Below are 18,490 nucleotides of genomic sequence, written 5' to 3' on the forward strand. Positions count from 1 at the left end.
ATCTTTTGCACCCTCTTCTTTGTTAAATTTGTGAAATGAAATAAAACATACCAGAGGGTTCTTCCGTCAGCATGTAGGAGATTTTTTGCTTTAGCTACCAAACTCTCTGGTGGTTTGTCAAACAATACAACCTAAAAAAGAATTAGAATAAACCATCTTATTACATGTACCATACATATACCAAAGGCTTTTTCCCCCCTTACAAGGGAGGTAGCCAAAAAACAAAGGCATAAAAACCATCCCCACCCATTCCATCCCTAATGCACTCCACTCCCCTCTACAGTCTACCCTCCCTCTTATCTTGGCACCTCCTGGATGACGGGTCATTCCTGTATCTTGTCCACTGCCTCTGACAAACACAGCACATCCACAGCAAGGCTGCTTCATTAAATCGACAACCCCCCCCTCTCCATCACCTCATGCAGACAAGGAGAGGACAGGGAGAAATCCCTTCGGGCTGCGTCAAATTTTTCTCACACATACTACCTCACCCCCCATCCATTCCACCTCATGCATCACATCATCCATATATAACCATTTTCCATTCACCCCTGTCTTCTGTCCTCTCCCATCCTTCCTCAACAGACATTCCCCTCTTCCCCAAAGCCCCTTCACCCCATCCATCCATCTCATCCTAGGTCGCCACCTCATGTTCACTCCCTCCACATCTGCCTTCCATACCTCTTTTACTAGTCTTTCTTCACTCATTCTTCCCAAGTGTCCAGACCATCCCAATACTCTTTCATCCACCCTATCTCCAAACTCCCTTACCACACCCGTTCTCCTCCTCACCTCCTCATTTCTCACTCTATCCATCCTAGTATCTCCCATCATACTTCTCAGACACCTCATCTCAAATACATTTAAACTCCTTCTCTTTTCCTCTCTTATGTTCCATGTTTCTGCCCTGTACAGTGCTGTCAGCACAATCACTCCTTCATACATCTCCTCTTAGCATCCATTCCCAAATGTCTATTTCTCATTACACTTTTTAATCCACCAAGGCATTTACTCGCTTCTCTCAACCTACATTCTACCTCCACTCCTCCCTTTCCTGCCACATTCACACCCAAGTATCTAAAATATCCACTTCCTCCAGTCACTCTCCCTTAATGCTCACTTCCAGTCTGCTGGCACTTTCGCCCCTTGTACATCTCATCACCTTACTTTTACCCACATTTATCTTCAACTTTCTTCTTTCACATACTCTCCCAAACTCTGTCACCAACTTCCTCAATCCCTCCTCTGATCCTGCTACAAGCAGTGTCATCCGCAAACAACAGCTGGCTCACCTCCCACTTTTCTCCATTTTCTTTAACCATCTCCAATCCCTGACCCACCACCCTTGCATTTACCTCTCGCACCACCCCATCTATGTATAAGTTGAACAGCCAGGGTGACATAACACATCCCTGATGAAGTCCCACCTTTACCTCGAACCACTCACTCTCTCCATTTCTAATCCTGACACATGCTCTACTACTCTCATAAAAACTCTTGACAGCTCCTAGAAGCTTTCCTCCTATCCTGTATATTTGCAAAACCTCTCACAGTGCCTTCCTGTCTACTCTGTCATAAGCCTTTTCCAGATCCATAAAAGCCAAAAAAACATCCTTCCCCTTTCCTACAGCTTTCTCACATATTTGTCTTACCACAAAGATCTGATCTACACAACCTCTACCTGTCCTAAATTCACACTGTTCCTCACCAATTACTCCCTCTCTTCCTCTCCTAATCCTCTCATTCAAGATCCTCCCATAAGCCTTCCCAACTACACTTAATAAGCTAATCCCTCTGAAACTGCTACACTCACACTTGTCCCCTTTTCCCTTGTAGAGTGGAACTATACAGGCACTCCTCCAGTCCTCTGGCACTCTACCCTCTCTCCAACAAACAGTAAATAACCTCACCAGCCAGTCCACCATAACTGTACCTCCTTTTTCTAGACATTCTGCATGGCATCCATCCAGACCAGGTGCCTTACCTGCTCTCATCATCTTAACAACTGCCTTCACTTCATCCTTCCTTATTTCTCCTCCATTTTCCTCACTCATCACAGTCATTTTCTTAGCACCTCCCACTGCAACTATCTTTCCCTCCCTATCCTCCTTCACCATCTTATTATATTGCATAAATATGTACATATTCATGTTTGGTAAGAATAATTAGGACACAAACAGAAAGCAGATCATAGCATAAGCCAACTCCTTTAGCTATTTCTTTAAATGTTGAAAAATTAAGATGGTAATACTGAAAAAAGCTACCCATGATTTCAATTTCTGTAATGACACAGACTGATCATGGGTGTCTACATATAATGGTCCTGGAGGGAAGACAGAGCAAAAGATCAATTCTCCCTGCTACCTGTCTCCTATACCCATGAACACCCTTACTCAGAGTCCACCTGAAAGCACTCAATCTCTGGAAAGAATTCCAAGAAATCAGTCACCCTATCACACACAATTTTAACTATATATTCATTATTTTGGAAGCTGCAGGTCTTCTTCCAGGTGGAAGAAGACCACGAGGAAGACCAAGAAAGAGATGGAAAGAAACTGTTAAAGAAGCCTTCAGTAGACATGACTTGCCCAACATTGAAACTCTGAGAGAGGAAGGGGTCTTTCAAGATAAAGCCAGATGGAGAAATATGCTGGTACTGCTGACAAGCATAAAGGCTACTACTGGGAACTGAAGTAAGAAGCAAGTAATTCATTACTTTGGCCGTACATGGACTTTTACTTATTAAGATCAATGAAAGTGGCCTTCGACTACATGGATGAAGTAATGCTAAAGAAAATAGTGGTTACACTAATAAGACCTAATCTAGAGTATGCTGCAACACTATGGGAACCTAGCACAAAAAAGAACATAAGAAAATTAGAAAGAATCCAAAAAGCAGTGACAAAAATGGCACCTACAATATCAAATTTGACATATAAACAAAGATTGGAGAAATTACATCTATCAACACTGGAACAGAGAAGAGAAAGAGGTGATTTGTTGACCATTTACAGAATTATGACAGGGATGGAAATTCTCGATAGAGATGACTTCGTAAGATAGGACAGAAGAGAAATAAGAGGACACGAAAAGAAGCTACAGAAGGAGAGTAACAGAAGAGACCTGAAAAAGAATAGCTTCCCACATAGAGTGATTGACATCTGGAACAAACTAAACGGCGAAACAGTGAGTGCCAAAACTATACACGATTTTAAGAATAAACTGGATGCGGAAAGATAAGAAAACGGGTCACTATGAGCATAGCTCTCATACCGTAAAATAAAATTAGGTGAATAGGTAAATACTTACCACTGACTCAGAAACTACACCACACTTGTTTAAAAGATGTCAGGAAGTATAGTTGTCCACATGAAGTGTAGACTTATAGAATAAGTTGGATGAAAATATAACTCAACCCAACACTATAAAAAAATCCAAGGCAAGGATTGACAAATAGAAAAAAAAAAAAAAAAAAAAAAAAAGGGAACCCATAAGCACTTCTCCAAGCCCATATATCATCTATCTATAACAAAGGCTTTTTCCCCCTCTAAAGGAAAGTAGCAGAGTCAAAAAGTACATATCCACTCTCACCCATTCCACTCCTATTCACCACCCTTTCCTCCTTCTCATATTAACTCCTTGCAGACCAGGTCATCCCTGTATCCTGCCCACTGCCCTGGGCCAGAAGCAATACAGCAAGACACAGTGCACCCACAGCATGGCCACTTCACTCAGTTGGTGACCGCCCCTCTCCACCCCCTCATACAGAAAGAGGAGATGGAGAGAAATCCCTTCGGACTGCATCAAGATATCATTTACCCATAACTACTCCCTACTCCCTCTCCAACCTTGCATCACAGTAGCACCTATACATAGCCATTCTCCCCTCACCCCTACCTTCTGGTAAACACTTGCACAAGACAGACAGCACTGCAACATTTCCATTCTCTGAGATGTCTATAGGAGGGACTGGACGACGACGACGACGACGACGACGACGACGACGACGACGACGACGACGACGACGACGACGACGACGACGACGACCTGTTTAACGTCAAACGCTCCCCCCCCTTTTGGGAGGCTAGGATGGTGCTCCTTACAGAGGGCTTTGTAGCGTGGAATTTAATGAACCATGCCCCTGGTTCAACTTCGCCAATGGCAGGATTCGAACCACCCTCACCTCAACCTTCGCTGCAAGTAATGATGCCCTAATCCGCTCAGCCAGCGAGCTTCTAAGCCAAGGTAAAAGCATGATTGCTCACTAAGAATCTAAATTTAGATAGTGAAATTATCTATGAAATTTTTTTATAACAAAATATGAAACCTTTAGTGCAAAAATGAACGTAAGTGACAAAGTTGACAACATGTTCCATGACAGGGATGCACAGCAGTATTGCTAGGAAAGTGATAAGGTGCGATCTTCACATAGTTCAAGCATGAAAGAGTCATCCAACTGATCCACTGTTCCAAGTCTCTTATAGAAGACCCATGGCCCACATGTAACTGGTAACAGCCACTGGGTTGGCCTACAAGTCACTCATAAAAGTAATATGACATTGCTCTCTGGGCAAGGCAAGATGAGGTGTTTGGTGACTTCTGGGTAGTGATTAGATCTAGGATGATTTGCATTTGTGACTATTTCTGTTCTGTGTTGGTACTGTTTTGAACCTGGATGGTGGCATCAACACAGACAAGCTGGTGTGGTTCTTGCTTGTCACGGGACGAATTTCTCTGTAGGGCTAATTGCATCTCAAAAAATGCTTTTGAAACCAGTGAAATCATAATAAGTTTTGCACCATTCAATAACAAATTCATTAGACCATTCAAAACTGTGCCCAGCAAAGAATAAAAACTTTGCATACAAATGGACAGATACACAGACAGAAACACTCACCATATTAGAAATACTGACTAAAAAGGTGAAAAATCTAACTAAACACAGATGACACCCTTCTTTCTCTAACAAAGATGTTGAAGGGGCAATAAAGAAACTTAAAAACTCCCATGCTGAAGGCCTAAATGCCTTGACTGTTACTTTCAACCACTCCTGGTTGTCCATGAAAATTATGGAAAAGAGCATAATAATACCCATATTAAACCCAAACAAACCACAAGAAAACACATCTTACAGACCAATCTCATTACTATCCATCATATCCAATATGATGGAAAAACAAATGATGATGATGATGAAGAAAATTCTGTTTAACATCACTAACTCCCCTATCAGGGGTTAGGATGGTGCCCCTTACAGGACTTTGGAGTACAGAATTAAATGAACCATGCCATTCGTCCAATTCACAGGCTGGAAGAAAAAAACAAGTAGCAGAAAGAAACATTACTAATCTGCCCACCTACCCAGACTAACGTGGATTCAAGGAGTGCCACTCCACCAGTACGATTCCCACAAACATCACAGAAGTGTTGGAAGGATTTAACAAGAAAACATCATCAGAAAGAACAGTTATGGTGGCAATACACATGAAGGCAAGATAAAAGTTCCTAGACACATTTTACCTATCTACATACCAAAGTCTTCTTCTTCCTTATAAGGGAGGTAGCCAGCCAAGGCATACACCCATCCCACTCCCATCCATCACCCATTTGCTTCCCTTTTATCTTAGCTCCTCATGGATGAAAGGACATCCTTGTGTCCCACAAAATAGTAGCTAAAAGTACCCAAATCTACTTAGACAAACTAGTACAATGGCTTAGAAAGAACAGAATAGATGCTTCCCCTCAAAAGTCATCAGGACATTGCTTGCACTGCCTGGGTCAGAAACAATGCAGTAAGACACAGCCCACCAACAGCCTGAACCCACTGCTTCTTTGATTCTTGATTTTTGAGTGGAGACCTTCATTCCATTAATTCCAAGCCACTGTTCTAGTAGGTTTGGGTGTTTTTAGTACCTATTTTGTAGAGATCTGGGATAAAAGATTAATTGATTGTAGCTGTATGTCCAACTTCTTTCTCTATTCTTGTTCTACTGTCCCATGTAATACATATGACAAATATTCTACATTCATCCCTAATATGTATCTATTTGAAAAATACACATTTGTTCATGTAAGCCATTCCCTCTTATGCATATATGTATAAAATTATACTTATACTAACCACACAGACAGCTTTATTGATGATTTCCATGTTGTCTCTATTAATTCCAAAGGTTAGGTGCCGCTTCATAATCTTTGACCACTCAGTGCGAGGCAGTCCAGTTAGTGCAGACACACTTCTTTCACTCTCACTAACACTTTCTGGAACAAGTACAAATATTACTCAATCAATCAGAAAAATAAACATATAATTTGGATCATCTGGTAGAAAATACTGGAGATTTGTCATGACGGGTCATCAACGTCTCCTGCTCACAGTCTGGGTGGCACAGAAGCAATCCCGCACCATCACAAGAGTCCATTTCAACGGACCACCATATGCAGAGACTTGTCATTGGTCCCTTGATTAATTTTTTATATAGTCGAATAAGACAATTTATATATGAATAAAAATCTTAAAAAATTGCAACACACATCACAGCTTACCCTTGTGTTTATTTGCATCATCAATAATTCCTTGGAAGAGTTTTTCCAATGTAGATAGGGCCAGAAGCTGATTCTTGTCATCATACAAATATAATTTGTAAAAGAGGCCTTGGCACCACACTACAACATGTCGACTTTCAGAAGAATCATAGTGGAGAAGTTCATCAATTTCAGTACCAGGCATTCTACAACAAAATTCATCAATGAGTATGTTTTGAAAGTTTTTCATTTACTGTTTATCACACTTTTCTTACATTTGTGTAGTCAATCAGTCAGTCCACTGCCACAGATCTCTCCTGCAGGAGCCCCAGAGCCCAACATTAAGTGGCTACATATGTAAGACCCATCAGAGGGCAGTCTGATCTACTTATGTGAAAAAAATCAAAGTAAAGACAGACTTGAAGGAAGTAAGTAATAGTGAGCGAGTATCTGGACCTGTCCTGAAAACCAGGTACCAGATCTTTGACCATGTTGGATTTCTGAATCCTTCCACTGGCCACAGTTTCTCCAGTGATAATAGTGGCTCCACTTCAGGGTCCTCCTTGTCATTGCCTTCAGTGGTAAAGTGATGAGTAAATAAAGTACTGTATTGTAATAATTTATGCTTTTAGTCTGTTACTGCCTGGGGGTTGTAGGTCTCCTGCAAGAGAGAACTGTACAATAGATAAATTGTCTGAGTGATATGTTACTTATAGCAGGTTAGAGAAAAAAAATAAAAATAAAAAACATACAAACACACCAACAGTTTTTTTTTCCTTTACAAGGGAGGTAGCCAAAATAAATAATAAAAAAAAAATCCTTCATTAAATAAACTCAGGCACAATTTACATTTACAACTGTATGTGAATGATATATCTGACATAGAGACATAATGCACCTAGTAGTGGAGAAGATTCGCTCATACTGGGCCATACAAACAGGAATGGTATTGCGCAAAAGCAATGGCTGAAGTTCCTCACGATCAATCTGGCGTTTCATAAAGAGTAAGGAGTGCAGTACATTGGCTGCCCTTGATACCTGTTGAAAGAAATAAATCAATCAATCTTTTACCCTTGGACTCTCTTGTAGAATACCCTCAGCCTTCAGAGATATGTAAGGGAAGGCCCAAGAACTACTACCAACTACAATGTCACTGTCAGTGAACTTCAAAGCAACAATTATCATTATCAGCCAGCATCATACAACATCAAAACTTGTCACAGTGTCTCCATATCTCTTACTTTTTTGTGTGTAAATGTACATTGCATAAATGTATCTAATCCTCTTTAAAACAATTTTTTTTTATCCATTCAGTCATTAAACTTCAAAGTTCAATGGCTATGCACGGGAGAGGAGTATCCTCACCCCTTTCACTGTTCCCACTAAAACCATGTGAAGATTCCATCTCGTCACTTTTATGGCTATGCTGTCGGTTCTACACTTGTATACCAATTCAATATATAAAAATGATGATGCAAACAATGTTATAAAAAATGTGAATTTGAACTTTTATAGGTTTTTACTTACTACAGATTCAAAATCTACTTACCTGAAGTTTTGTTGGAGTCCATATGTAGTGATCCAAGGCATAGTAGTTTGAATTTATGGCTATGGGGCATCGGGACATCTGATAAACATACTTCTCCCTGGAGGAATGATAACATTAATTTAATCAAATATTAGATTGAATAATGTCTTCATGGCTGGAATCTTACACTAAACAGTATTGTGGGTACCAGTCTGTACTTTCGTTTTATTATCACAGCACTCCATATTCATCTATTTATACCTAGAAATATCATATTCACCATAACTTTCATTTGGACATCTTGTAAGAAATCACAGAAGAAATTGTTACTCACCACCAGTCAGACACATAGTTGGGTGCCCACCATGATTTTATGTGAAGGATACGTTGCAGACGTGGTCCAATTGTGTTTTCAAATTCTTGTGCTTGGTCCTTATAGCTGTTGAACTCTTCTTCAGTACATAATGGCTCAAGGCTCTCAAGAAGTTTTGCTATAAAAGCAAGTAAAAAAAGTTCTTAGAAACATTAAATCATTGACAATTTTTTTTGTAATCTTCATTATAGATTCCATTTTTAATTACATATATAAAATAATCTTGCCTCCTTTTAAGGGGGTTGGTTGAGTCAAAACATCCAGCTATCCTATATTCATAGAAAAAAAAAAAAAAAAAGTTCACCCTCCTACCTTAGCTTTTCATATATGAAGGGTCATCTCTGTTCCCTACCACGCTTGCTAAAGTCAGTAGTAATGCAGCATGATTAATACCTTCACAGCAGGGCCCAACAGCTAAAACTGGTTTACCCTCACCTTTTCAATACATGGTGACCCTACCCCCCTCATTCACTTAAGAAATATACAAAACAAATATAGCCTATATAACATCTTATCCATTTGCTATCACTCTCCATTTGCACCTACATTTTGCCTTCTTCTTTCCTTACTCTATAATTCATCTCCATCCACTACTCCATTACCTGCTACAAGAGACCCCAAATACTTAAAGCTCTTCATTTTCTCCAGCCTCTTGCCCTTTAAATTCACCTCCAACTCACCACCACCCTCACCTCTTGTACATCTCATCACCTTACTTTTGCCCACATTTACTTTCAGCTTCCTCTTTGTGCACATCCTCCCAAATGTCACCACTAACTACTCCATTCTATCTTCCAACTCAACTACAAGAGCAGTGTCCTCATGGAAGCCATGAGTCTCCTGTAAGAGAACCAGACAAAAGACTGACTGACTGATTATACAGCATTTCTAACTTGACATGCAAGGCTTTCTTATCTAAATTATTGTATAATCAATCTGTTGCTCTGGTTCTCTTTTGCAGAAGCCCTACAGCCACCTGGATGCTGGTCATGGCCTACAGTTTGGTGCATAATTCACCCAATGAAGATGGTATCTTCTATTGTTGTCTAAAGATTGTGAAAGAAGGGCAGTGTAGTATTAAGCATTCTGTGTCTTCTGTGTGGTGATTGCATCTTGTGTTATTAGTGTCTACTCCCAGGCTAATTCAGTGCTGGTACTGTTTTAGTGAGAGGTTATGTAAACATGTTTTTGCCATTCATATCTGTCTTAAACCCTTCCATACATTGAGGATGCTTACATTGGCATCTTGATTATATTTATATTGCAGTTGTAAGCTGAGTAACCCCCATATTCTGTGAACTGGCTTGGTCATATTTTCTAAGGTTATTAATATTAGGAGTGAAAGACGATACAGCTGTTATTTTATATTTTGTAACATGAATATTGTGATGAATCATTGTATATCTGGCACTTGATGCTGCCCACTAAAATCTGACTTGCATTGAAGAGGTTAAGAGTGATTTCTCTGCTGAGATGGTTTCATGGGGGACTTTAGTGGATCCTGGAATCTGGTGTCCTGTTGAAGAGCACTTATTTAATGATCTGAGTATATGTCTGTATGAATGTACTGTGGTGGTGTTGGTAGCAGGCTGTTCATGTGAGTAGAATGTTATTTTTCTTTTCTTTTCTTTTTCACGAGTGGAGAGCTGTTTATGTGATATGATGTAAACTATTGGTTGACTTCATATCCTGTACTGGGAAAATTGCATAAATATTAACAACATAAAAATTCCACAATGTTCTTATCATTTTGTTATCACTTACCCATTGTTTCTCTAAGAGGAGGAACTGGAAGCCGAGGAAGTGACCTCTGACAGGAGTACAGGGACGGCTGGTATCCTGATACAAATTTCACTGTCAAGCCCCAAAATTTGGTCTTCCAAGATACTTCTCTAACATTCTCATCTGTAAGATATTCATTCTCAAGTCAATGGGAGTAAATTACAATGCACACATTAACTTTATTTACATACTTTTGAAAATTCTTAACTGTCCATCATATTATCATGCCTGAAAAATTTAATTCATATTTCCTTTTTTGTTTTGGATATAATTCACATATCAAATAAGCTACTGATTAATTATATGAAAAGTTGTAAAACATTTTATGTCTTTACTTACACATCCACCCTTTGTATGCTAGAAGAATCCGTAGTAAATACTGCCTTACTTTCATCAAAGTTGTAAAGAACACTACTGAGATTCCAACGGAGGTAACAATGTGCTTCAGCCATCTTGGAGTTGCTACAATAGAATAATTAAATTCTGTAGTGTAATGACATGGCCCAAAGGAATGTTCTTGTCTATCCCATAATTTCTTTTGAGTGGATGAGGAGGGGGAATGCTACATGCTGAAACAGATAAACCAGCTCCAGATGCCAGGCTCTGGTATAGAAGAACTGTGCCTTCTTGCATTGCTTCTGACCCTAGCAGCATGGAAGGAGACAGGACCTGGTTGGTGACTGCAAAATAACATAGGAAACGAGTGAAAAAATACAATCTGCTGGTTATCACGGCTGTATAATTTCAACATGAGTTATGCCTTAATCATATCATCCAATCCTTAAAAGTGATCGTCTAACCACTTTGTGTGATTTCTTCAATCAGTACACAAAATGAAAATCATAGTAACACCACAAAAACAAAGATATGAACATGAAAAATAATAAGTTAACTGGTATTGAAGTTTAAAACATAAAATAATCATCACCTTCTCTTCCTCCTTAGGGATGCATGCAGATGCAAAAACATGGAGATAAGCAAATAAACAAGAAAAAGAAAAACTAACGTGAAAATTATAAACCTCTACACAAATTAACAAAATGTCATATTGTTTCAGCAATTCCTTTGTACATGAATGGTTGCATGGCAAAATAAGGAGCTTGTTCAAAATGAAGTGTGTTACCTACAAAAGTAATATTAAACCAAGGAATTGCTGTCTCAAAAACAAAAAATAAAAATAAGAAAATGGAACGAAATTAATGGGAAAATAGAATGAAAACCTGAAAAAACAGAAGAGTTGTGTGCTAGCATGTCCATTTGATGAACGTTGACAATTATACAGTGCACCCTCATTATTATCGGGGATCGGATACAGATATTTTCGTCTAGTCCAGTAATTTCTCGTTAAGATAGTTTCAACCACTCAAATTATAATTAAAATGCTTCTAAGAAATAAAATAGTTTGGTATTAAAATAAAATATGCATTAAAGTAAAAAAAGATAAGTTTGGTTAGTATTGGCGATTACATGTGTCCTTCTTTTGAAATTCGGGAATATAAATTAATATAATTCCAACGGGCTTTTGAGTGAGCCCGTTTGAAGGACGTCCGTAGCAATGAACGTTAGTTTTCTGAAGACGTCGTTTAGGTTAGGTCTGGATGGATACTGCTGAATATTCACAGAATACCGCTTTACCGACAGCGATGATGATCGAAAGTGTATTGTTTCTATACAAAATACGATAGTGTGTTGGCGGCGACACTAGTCGAATTTACAATTATATGCACGATAAGGAGATACAGATTCACCCAAGCTGTTCACAGCTTGCCTTGGTTTTCAGTGGGCTAGATTGGGAACAACCGAAGACTTAAAAGATATGGCGAATGATTTAAAAAAGGAAGTCTCAAAATAGGGATTGAAGATGAATAAGATTTAAACCAAAGTAATGTTTAACTCCAAAGTTCAAATTACAGCAGTTATACTTAATCTACGTTGAGAATCTTGAAGCTGAAGTGTACAGCATTTTAGGCCACGTGCAAAAAATGACGAAAAATAATTTGAATACAAAATAAAAAGACGTATCATAATTGTCCCGGAAAATTTTCGTAAATGTAAAAACACCACGAGAAGCTCTTTACCTATACGTCTGGAACGCAAATTTTACAACCAGTCAATAATGCCACCTATAATTCACGGATGTGAAACTTGGAAACTGACAAAGGTTACGATGAGAATTGGTAAATCAATATTAATAACGATGAAAGGCAGAAAAAGGGCAAGCTGGGTGAGAGAACATGTTGGAGAGAAATATATTGTGGTGACGATAAAAAAGGAAATTCAATTGGGCAGGAAGTTAACCAGAAGGACTGGTGGGCAATGAAACACTAATGTTACTAATTGGACGCCGCAATATGGGAAGCATTGAAAAGGGAGACCAGACAGATGGTGAAACAAGATAGAGAAGTTTGCCGAATTTACGAGACAGATCTTGACGTAGTTGTGCCAATCATTGGATGGTCTGGCCTTTGTTCAACAGAAGACTCAAAATGGCTAATCTGATTGAGCATGCATGCACGTACGCACACACACATGTGTATATATATATATATATATATATATATATATATATATATATATATATATATATATATATATATATATATATATATGACCTACAAAAGTCATCTTGTGTATGAATACTCATGCAAAATAGGGAATTGTGCATTCTTACCCCCTTCGTACATTCGATACATAACGACACAATCAGAATTACTTTCCACCTCCTAAATGGCACTCCGAAAACTCACACCATGACATGCCATAACGCCACTCTAACAAGAGAAATGTTGATAGAAAACAAAATCATTGGACAAACGCAGGATATCAAAAGTTTACAAATTCTTTATGCCTTTCTTATCAAAGAATAAGTTCCGAATTTAAACCTCCAATCAAGAAACCTGGCCATAATTCCATCAATAAAGTCTAACATTCCACGGAGTTCCACCTCCATTCCATCACTTTGATACTTCGAACGTGACCTCATCCCGTGCAAAGAAACTGCACCATAATTACATTTAACTCTGGCATTTACTGTCATATTCATATAAATTAAAAATGTACACAGTGTAATAAAACGTTTTACCCTTTTGGGGGTAGTATTTCCGTGCTTAATTCTACACAAGTTTGCAGTTCGTAGAAAGTATCAACAAGATGATCATAAATACAGGACTCCCTGAATTTTTCAACCAACTACATAACAATGCACATACATGAACGCGATGCAATCTTATTAGTCATGTAATGTGGATATCAACAATGATTATGTTGATGTTGGTTGAGAGTAAACTTCACTTATATACTGAACAAACACTTAATCTTACATGTTTATCTAATTCTTTAATTATATATATATTACACCGATTACATATTCATATAATGATTATGTTGATGTTGGTTGAGAGTAAAATTCACTTATATACTGAACAAACACTTAATCTTACATGTTTATCTAATTCTTTAATTATATATATATTACACCGATTATTAGAACAACTTAGGGTTAGGGCCGACCTAAACGTGGCGGCACACTAGGCATTTCTTACTAGCATGCTATTTGTTTGTGTTACTTCGTTTGAGTAAAGACGATTTCGGTTACGATATTTTGCGTTTTAAATTTCCAAATGTCAATTTACTCCTGCGTCATATAGTAAAAAGCTGAATGACGAGCTAAGAGAGGTTAAACCTATATGAATGTTTGACACATTGTTGAGACGTTCTTACGGAAGTCTTAGAATATTGTAACCGAAGTAGTTTCTACTCAAACGAAGTAGCAGCTAAGCTCATACCACCTAGCTGGAGTTTAGTAATTCATCACTGCTTGAGGCGACGGTTTTCGTTCGCGCGTTTGGCGGTCGTGAGCTCCTCCATCTTTACCAAGGTTTCCTTTATAGAGTTCTTACCATGACAGTTTAACGTCAAGGTTATCAAGTGCACCTCAAACCATGAAAACGCACTGCACTATCAGTTTTAATATACATGCTACCATATCGATTATAATAATTGTAACTGCGACTAAATGAAATTCATTCATTTTTTTCAATATCCAGTCTGTAATCAATTGCTTGTGAAAATAACGGATTTTTTTTTTTTTCAATGTTTCGACTATTGATAACTACGATCAATACAATAATCTGCAAGTTATGGAACTGCTTCCTCCTGTCCATAATGAATAAATTCTCGAGTTTATTTTCTCCACTACTCGGCATTTGACCTTTTGAGGAGTGGGCGATTCACCAAGCAACTGCATTGTGGGAACCGAATCCACCAAAGATGACATTCTTGAAATGGCTCATCGATATTCTCTTTTACTCTTAACTGTAGACTCCTTAAGATGTATGAAATAATCTATTCATAGGCAAAAATAAGCCTTACTGCAATGATCATGCGAGTGTTGAAACAAATATAACCAGACAATGTACACCTCGGGAAAATCAGTACAAGAATAATAACTTATTAAAGTATTTCTAAATTTTGCGGGCTTCTAATGCATGCAGATATTCTATTAATTTGTTTATTTTTTTATTCGTTTGATATCATCGAATAGTGCTGCAAAAATATCCGATACGACAAGGAAGTTGTACTACTTTAGCATTGCATCGCCATTCGAGGTCTCTTATTCCTTATCTACCACGCATTTTCCCTAGTTCTTTGTTTCTCTATAACAGTAAATTCCAAATCACTCTACACTTTCTTTATAAGGTACTGTTAGAATTTAGATTTATATATAATATTCCAGGGTTCTGAGTATTGCAGCGAAAGTTGCTCCCACTATAATCATAATTTCAGAAACCATACTAGCATCCCGAAGACCGGTTCCATCTTGAAGTATTATAAGCGAAATATACAAGCAAATGAATAGATAATAATAATAATAATAATAATGATAATAATAATAATAATACGAAAGGAAGTGTGTCTCGTTCATTAATGAAATCCTGAGTATAAAATTATGTACAATGTTATTCAAAAGTTAAAGAATTTGTAAACAGACCAGTCTTTCTGTTTACTCAATTCGTAGAGTATATTGACATCTTACAATCATCCCGACTTTAAGATAATTGCTACTTCAAATTTTATTATATTTTCTTCATCAGAAAAAATAAAACGACACAAGGTTGGCTTATCTATTTTACGATGTCCACCACAATCGTATTTTCTTAGGAGATAAACGCATAAGATAAGAGGTATGACCACTATCGGTTGATAACGCGTTAGGCTACTGAAAACTAATTCCATGCGAACAATAAATATTTTACATAAATTTCTAGGTTAGGAGACGACATGACGTCATCAACTTAGTCGATTCTTTTTTTTTCCATCTCGTCGCTAAATGATCGAGAATGTGGTCGCTATCTTCGCGTTCTCTTTTCTCATTTTGGTTCAATTGGCGTTTTAGGAATCAATCCGTATGACATGACTAAACAGATTGAAAGACAAGTACTATAAATACACGTATTTTCTACAGAGCTCAATGCAACCCATTCTAAAGTTGTATATAATTATTCACCTTCCGTATAAAGGTTTATTCAGACGCGCAAACTCTACCTCGATTAAAATGTTGTCTTGTTAATATTATTCTGGTTAATGTCAGCCGATTTTATCATGGCGAGGAAAAAAACAATCGAATAGTTATTTTTCAGATACGTTTAGGTGATACTATACTATATGGACCTTGCTACTGTGTACATACATGCATGTACGAACATACACAACACACACACACACACGATGTATAACCAAAGTTTTAAATATATTTGTTGCTAGGTAAGATAAATGGAGAGTAAGATACAGGACCGTTCGAGCTTTAGTCCTTTCCTGTAAACTACAATTAGGTAAACTCACACAACTCGACGACCCAGCGGTAGCGTTCGCGGCCACCACTACGGCATTCCGAGTTCGAATCCCGCCCCGGGCTGAATTTTTTTTAGTATCGCTGCGCTGCGAGTCGTTACTCCTACTCTCGTGGGCGAGGAGTTGGGTGTGTGTGTGCGTGTAAGGTCACAGCATTACCCATGGATCGGTCATATATGAACTCTGAGCTCTCATCCGGGAGGGTAATATCTGTCGATCACGAGTCCAACACGTGATCCAAGACCATGATGAATCACACACACACACACACACACACACGAGTCAACACGTGATTCGAACCCATAGTGGTGAATAGCACAACCGCACGCACACACACACACACACACACACACACACACACACACACACACACACACAAACAGGCATACATGTATACACGCGCGCGCATGCGCTGTTACCGAACGCCTTTTCTCTACCCTTCTACATTTGCTATCATACGAGTATACACGCGTAGTAACAAGTAGTGTGTTGTTTGCGTGCAGGGGTGTAGTTACTCCAAAACCCGTCCTCTGACCCATATGTAATTTATGATTTCATGGATGCTTTCAATAAATTATGCATTTAATAGAATGGAAAATATAATCATGCCTTCTAACTTGTACCTGTCAGATAATGTCACGTGACGCATAAGCAGGTGTTGACCATTTGGTACTTTATCGAGGTACAGGTGTGAACTTCAGACGATATCACACTGGGATATTTTTCCTCCGACTGTTGGAGATTATATTCTAAGTAAATTGTTGAGAAAGCAACATAGGTTACCAGAGTGATTTTACGGAGGAAAAAGTTCTGGAGGTGGGAGTTACCGACGATTAATTGGAGGTTGGAGGGAAAATAGATCAGTGTGATTACGCCTTTATCAAACATACTAATATACCCTCCCTATGCAAGTACGAACTTATCTACCGAAATAAAGATGACACGAAATAATATATGTCCTGACCGTTCCCTCTAAGCGTGTGCATGTGCGCGCGCACGTATGTTTTACAACTACCGCACATAAAAAAATGTGCGTGCACAAAGTTTTCAAATGATATCAAAATCCATTCAGTAAAGAAGTTCCTCCCAAACATCAACTTATAAATTCTCTAAAAATGTGGTAACTTGCCAACCGTCAAACCAATATTTTTTTTCTCTCTATGCTAACTCTAGCGCCTCCATTGCAAACGAAATGACTTTGCCGCCAAGGGTGCGCGCGCACATACTTTCCGGAGAAGGCAAAGTTTGTACACAAGCTAATTTCTGCGCACACTAACAGCAACAAATTAGAGGGAACATTGGTCCTGACTTCGGTTACACAATTGGAGTTAAGTACCATCGCTGAAGTAACAATATTATACGGACTCTGTATGTTGTAAGCCTACTATGTTTTATGTTTTAAGCGACCGTAGTGACATCTCAAGGACCAGACTCACTTAGTATTTTTTTATAACTGGAAAGTCTAGACTAAAAAAATAAAATAATTAAATATAATAAAAATAAATATATGAATGCATAAATAAAACAAAATTTAGATAATAATAATAATAATAATAATAATAATAATAATAATAATAATAATAATAATAATAATGATGATAAATAAATAATAGTACACTTCCGATCTGTTGCTTTCCTACCTTACCTTCCCATCTACAACTCAATTCTTCGATGCGATATTCCAAATGATAGAAGCACGGAGTTGCAGCATTTTTCTGAATCGGGTCGGAAACATTACGAAACAAACAGTCCTGTCCGCATATTTCTGGGGGTTACAAAACAGTTTTAGTAAAAATGTCGACACAGGATGTTGGCTGCCGACTCGTCTCGTGGTGCGTGTTCATGAATAATATACCGACACACAGGAAGCGTATAGGAAAAGACGGCAATCACCACAACAAAGAAAAGTAAATAACATCGAGTTGAAACGACTCGCAAATTTCTTGTTGTCGCTTGCAAGCAAAACACAAACTACCGTTGAACAGTTACGTGTGTTGAGAAAGCCTGAACCTGTGATGTGATATATGAGGCTAGATTATATGACACTATCTCTTACTGAAACTTTCAGAATATATCACGTGTTACAACACTGTTCCATAACAGTTACGTAATATTGGTCAGGCAAGACGTCACTCACATACAGTGGCTGCCAAATTGAGGTTAACTAATTCCCAAGGAGTATTAGGGCAGTATTGAGTGTATATTGAGGGAGAGGAACGGACGAAATTTATATATATATATATATATATATATATATATATATATATATATATATATATACATATATATATATATATATATATATATGTATATAAATGTATATACATATACATAAAAATTTTGATTTCTTTTCCGCGCTGTTCAACATTTTTCAGAAGATAGAAGGATTCACTACGCTGAATGATGCTATACAATATTATAACCGACTCCCA

General features: G+C 38.0%; 1 protein-coding gene across 1 annotated transcript in view; it reads right to left on the reverse strand.

Moving 5' to 3' along the window:
* Positions 1–18,490, reverse strand: part of LOC143034630 (carnitine O-palmitoyltransferase 1, liver isoform-like) — a 76,737-nt gene that overhangs the window by 16,971 nt on the left and 41,276 nt on the right. Inside the window, exons 4-11 of the mRNA XM_076200968.1 lie at positions 10,548–10,670; positions 10,191–10,331; positions 8,388–8,544; positions 8,075–8,171; positions 7,424–7,563; positions 6,547–6,731; positions 6,122–6,261; positions 52–131 (exon numbers count right to left, since the gene is read on the reverse strand). Coding sequence (XP_076057083.1) covers positions 52–131; positions 6,122–6,261; positions 6,547–6,731; positions 7,424–7,563; positions 8,075–8,171; positions 8,388–8,544; positions 10,191–10,331; positions 10,548–10,670 — 1,063 coding nt within the window. The remainder of the gene's footprint in view (positions 1–51; positions 132–6,121; positions 6,262–6,546; positions 6,732–7,423; positions 7,564–8,074; positions 8,172–8,387; positions 8,545–10,190; positions 10,332–10,547; positions 10,671–18,490) is intronic.

The sequence above is a fragment of the Oratosquilla oratoria genome, chromosome 17 (assembly GCF_046742065.1).
Source record: "Oratosquilla oratoria isolate Oo_2021 chromosome 17, ASM4674206v1, whole genome shotgun sequence".
NCBI classification, from domain to species: Eukaryota; Metazoa; Arthropoda; class Malacostraca; order Stomatopoda; family Squillidae; genus Oratosquilla; species Oratosquilla oratoria.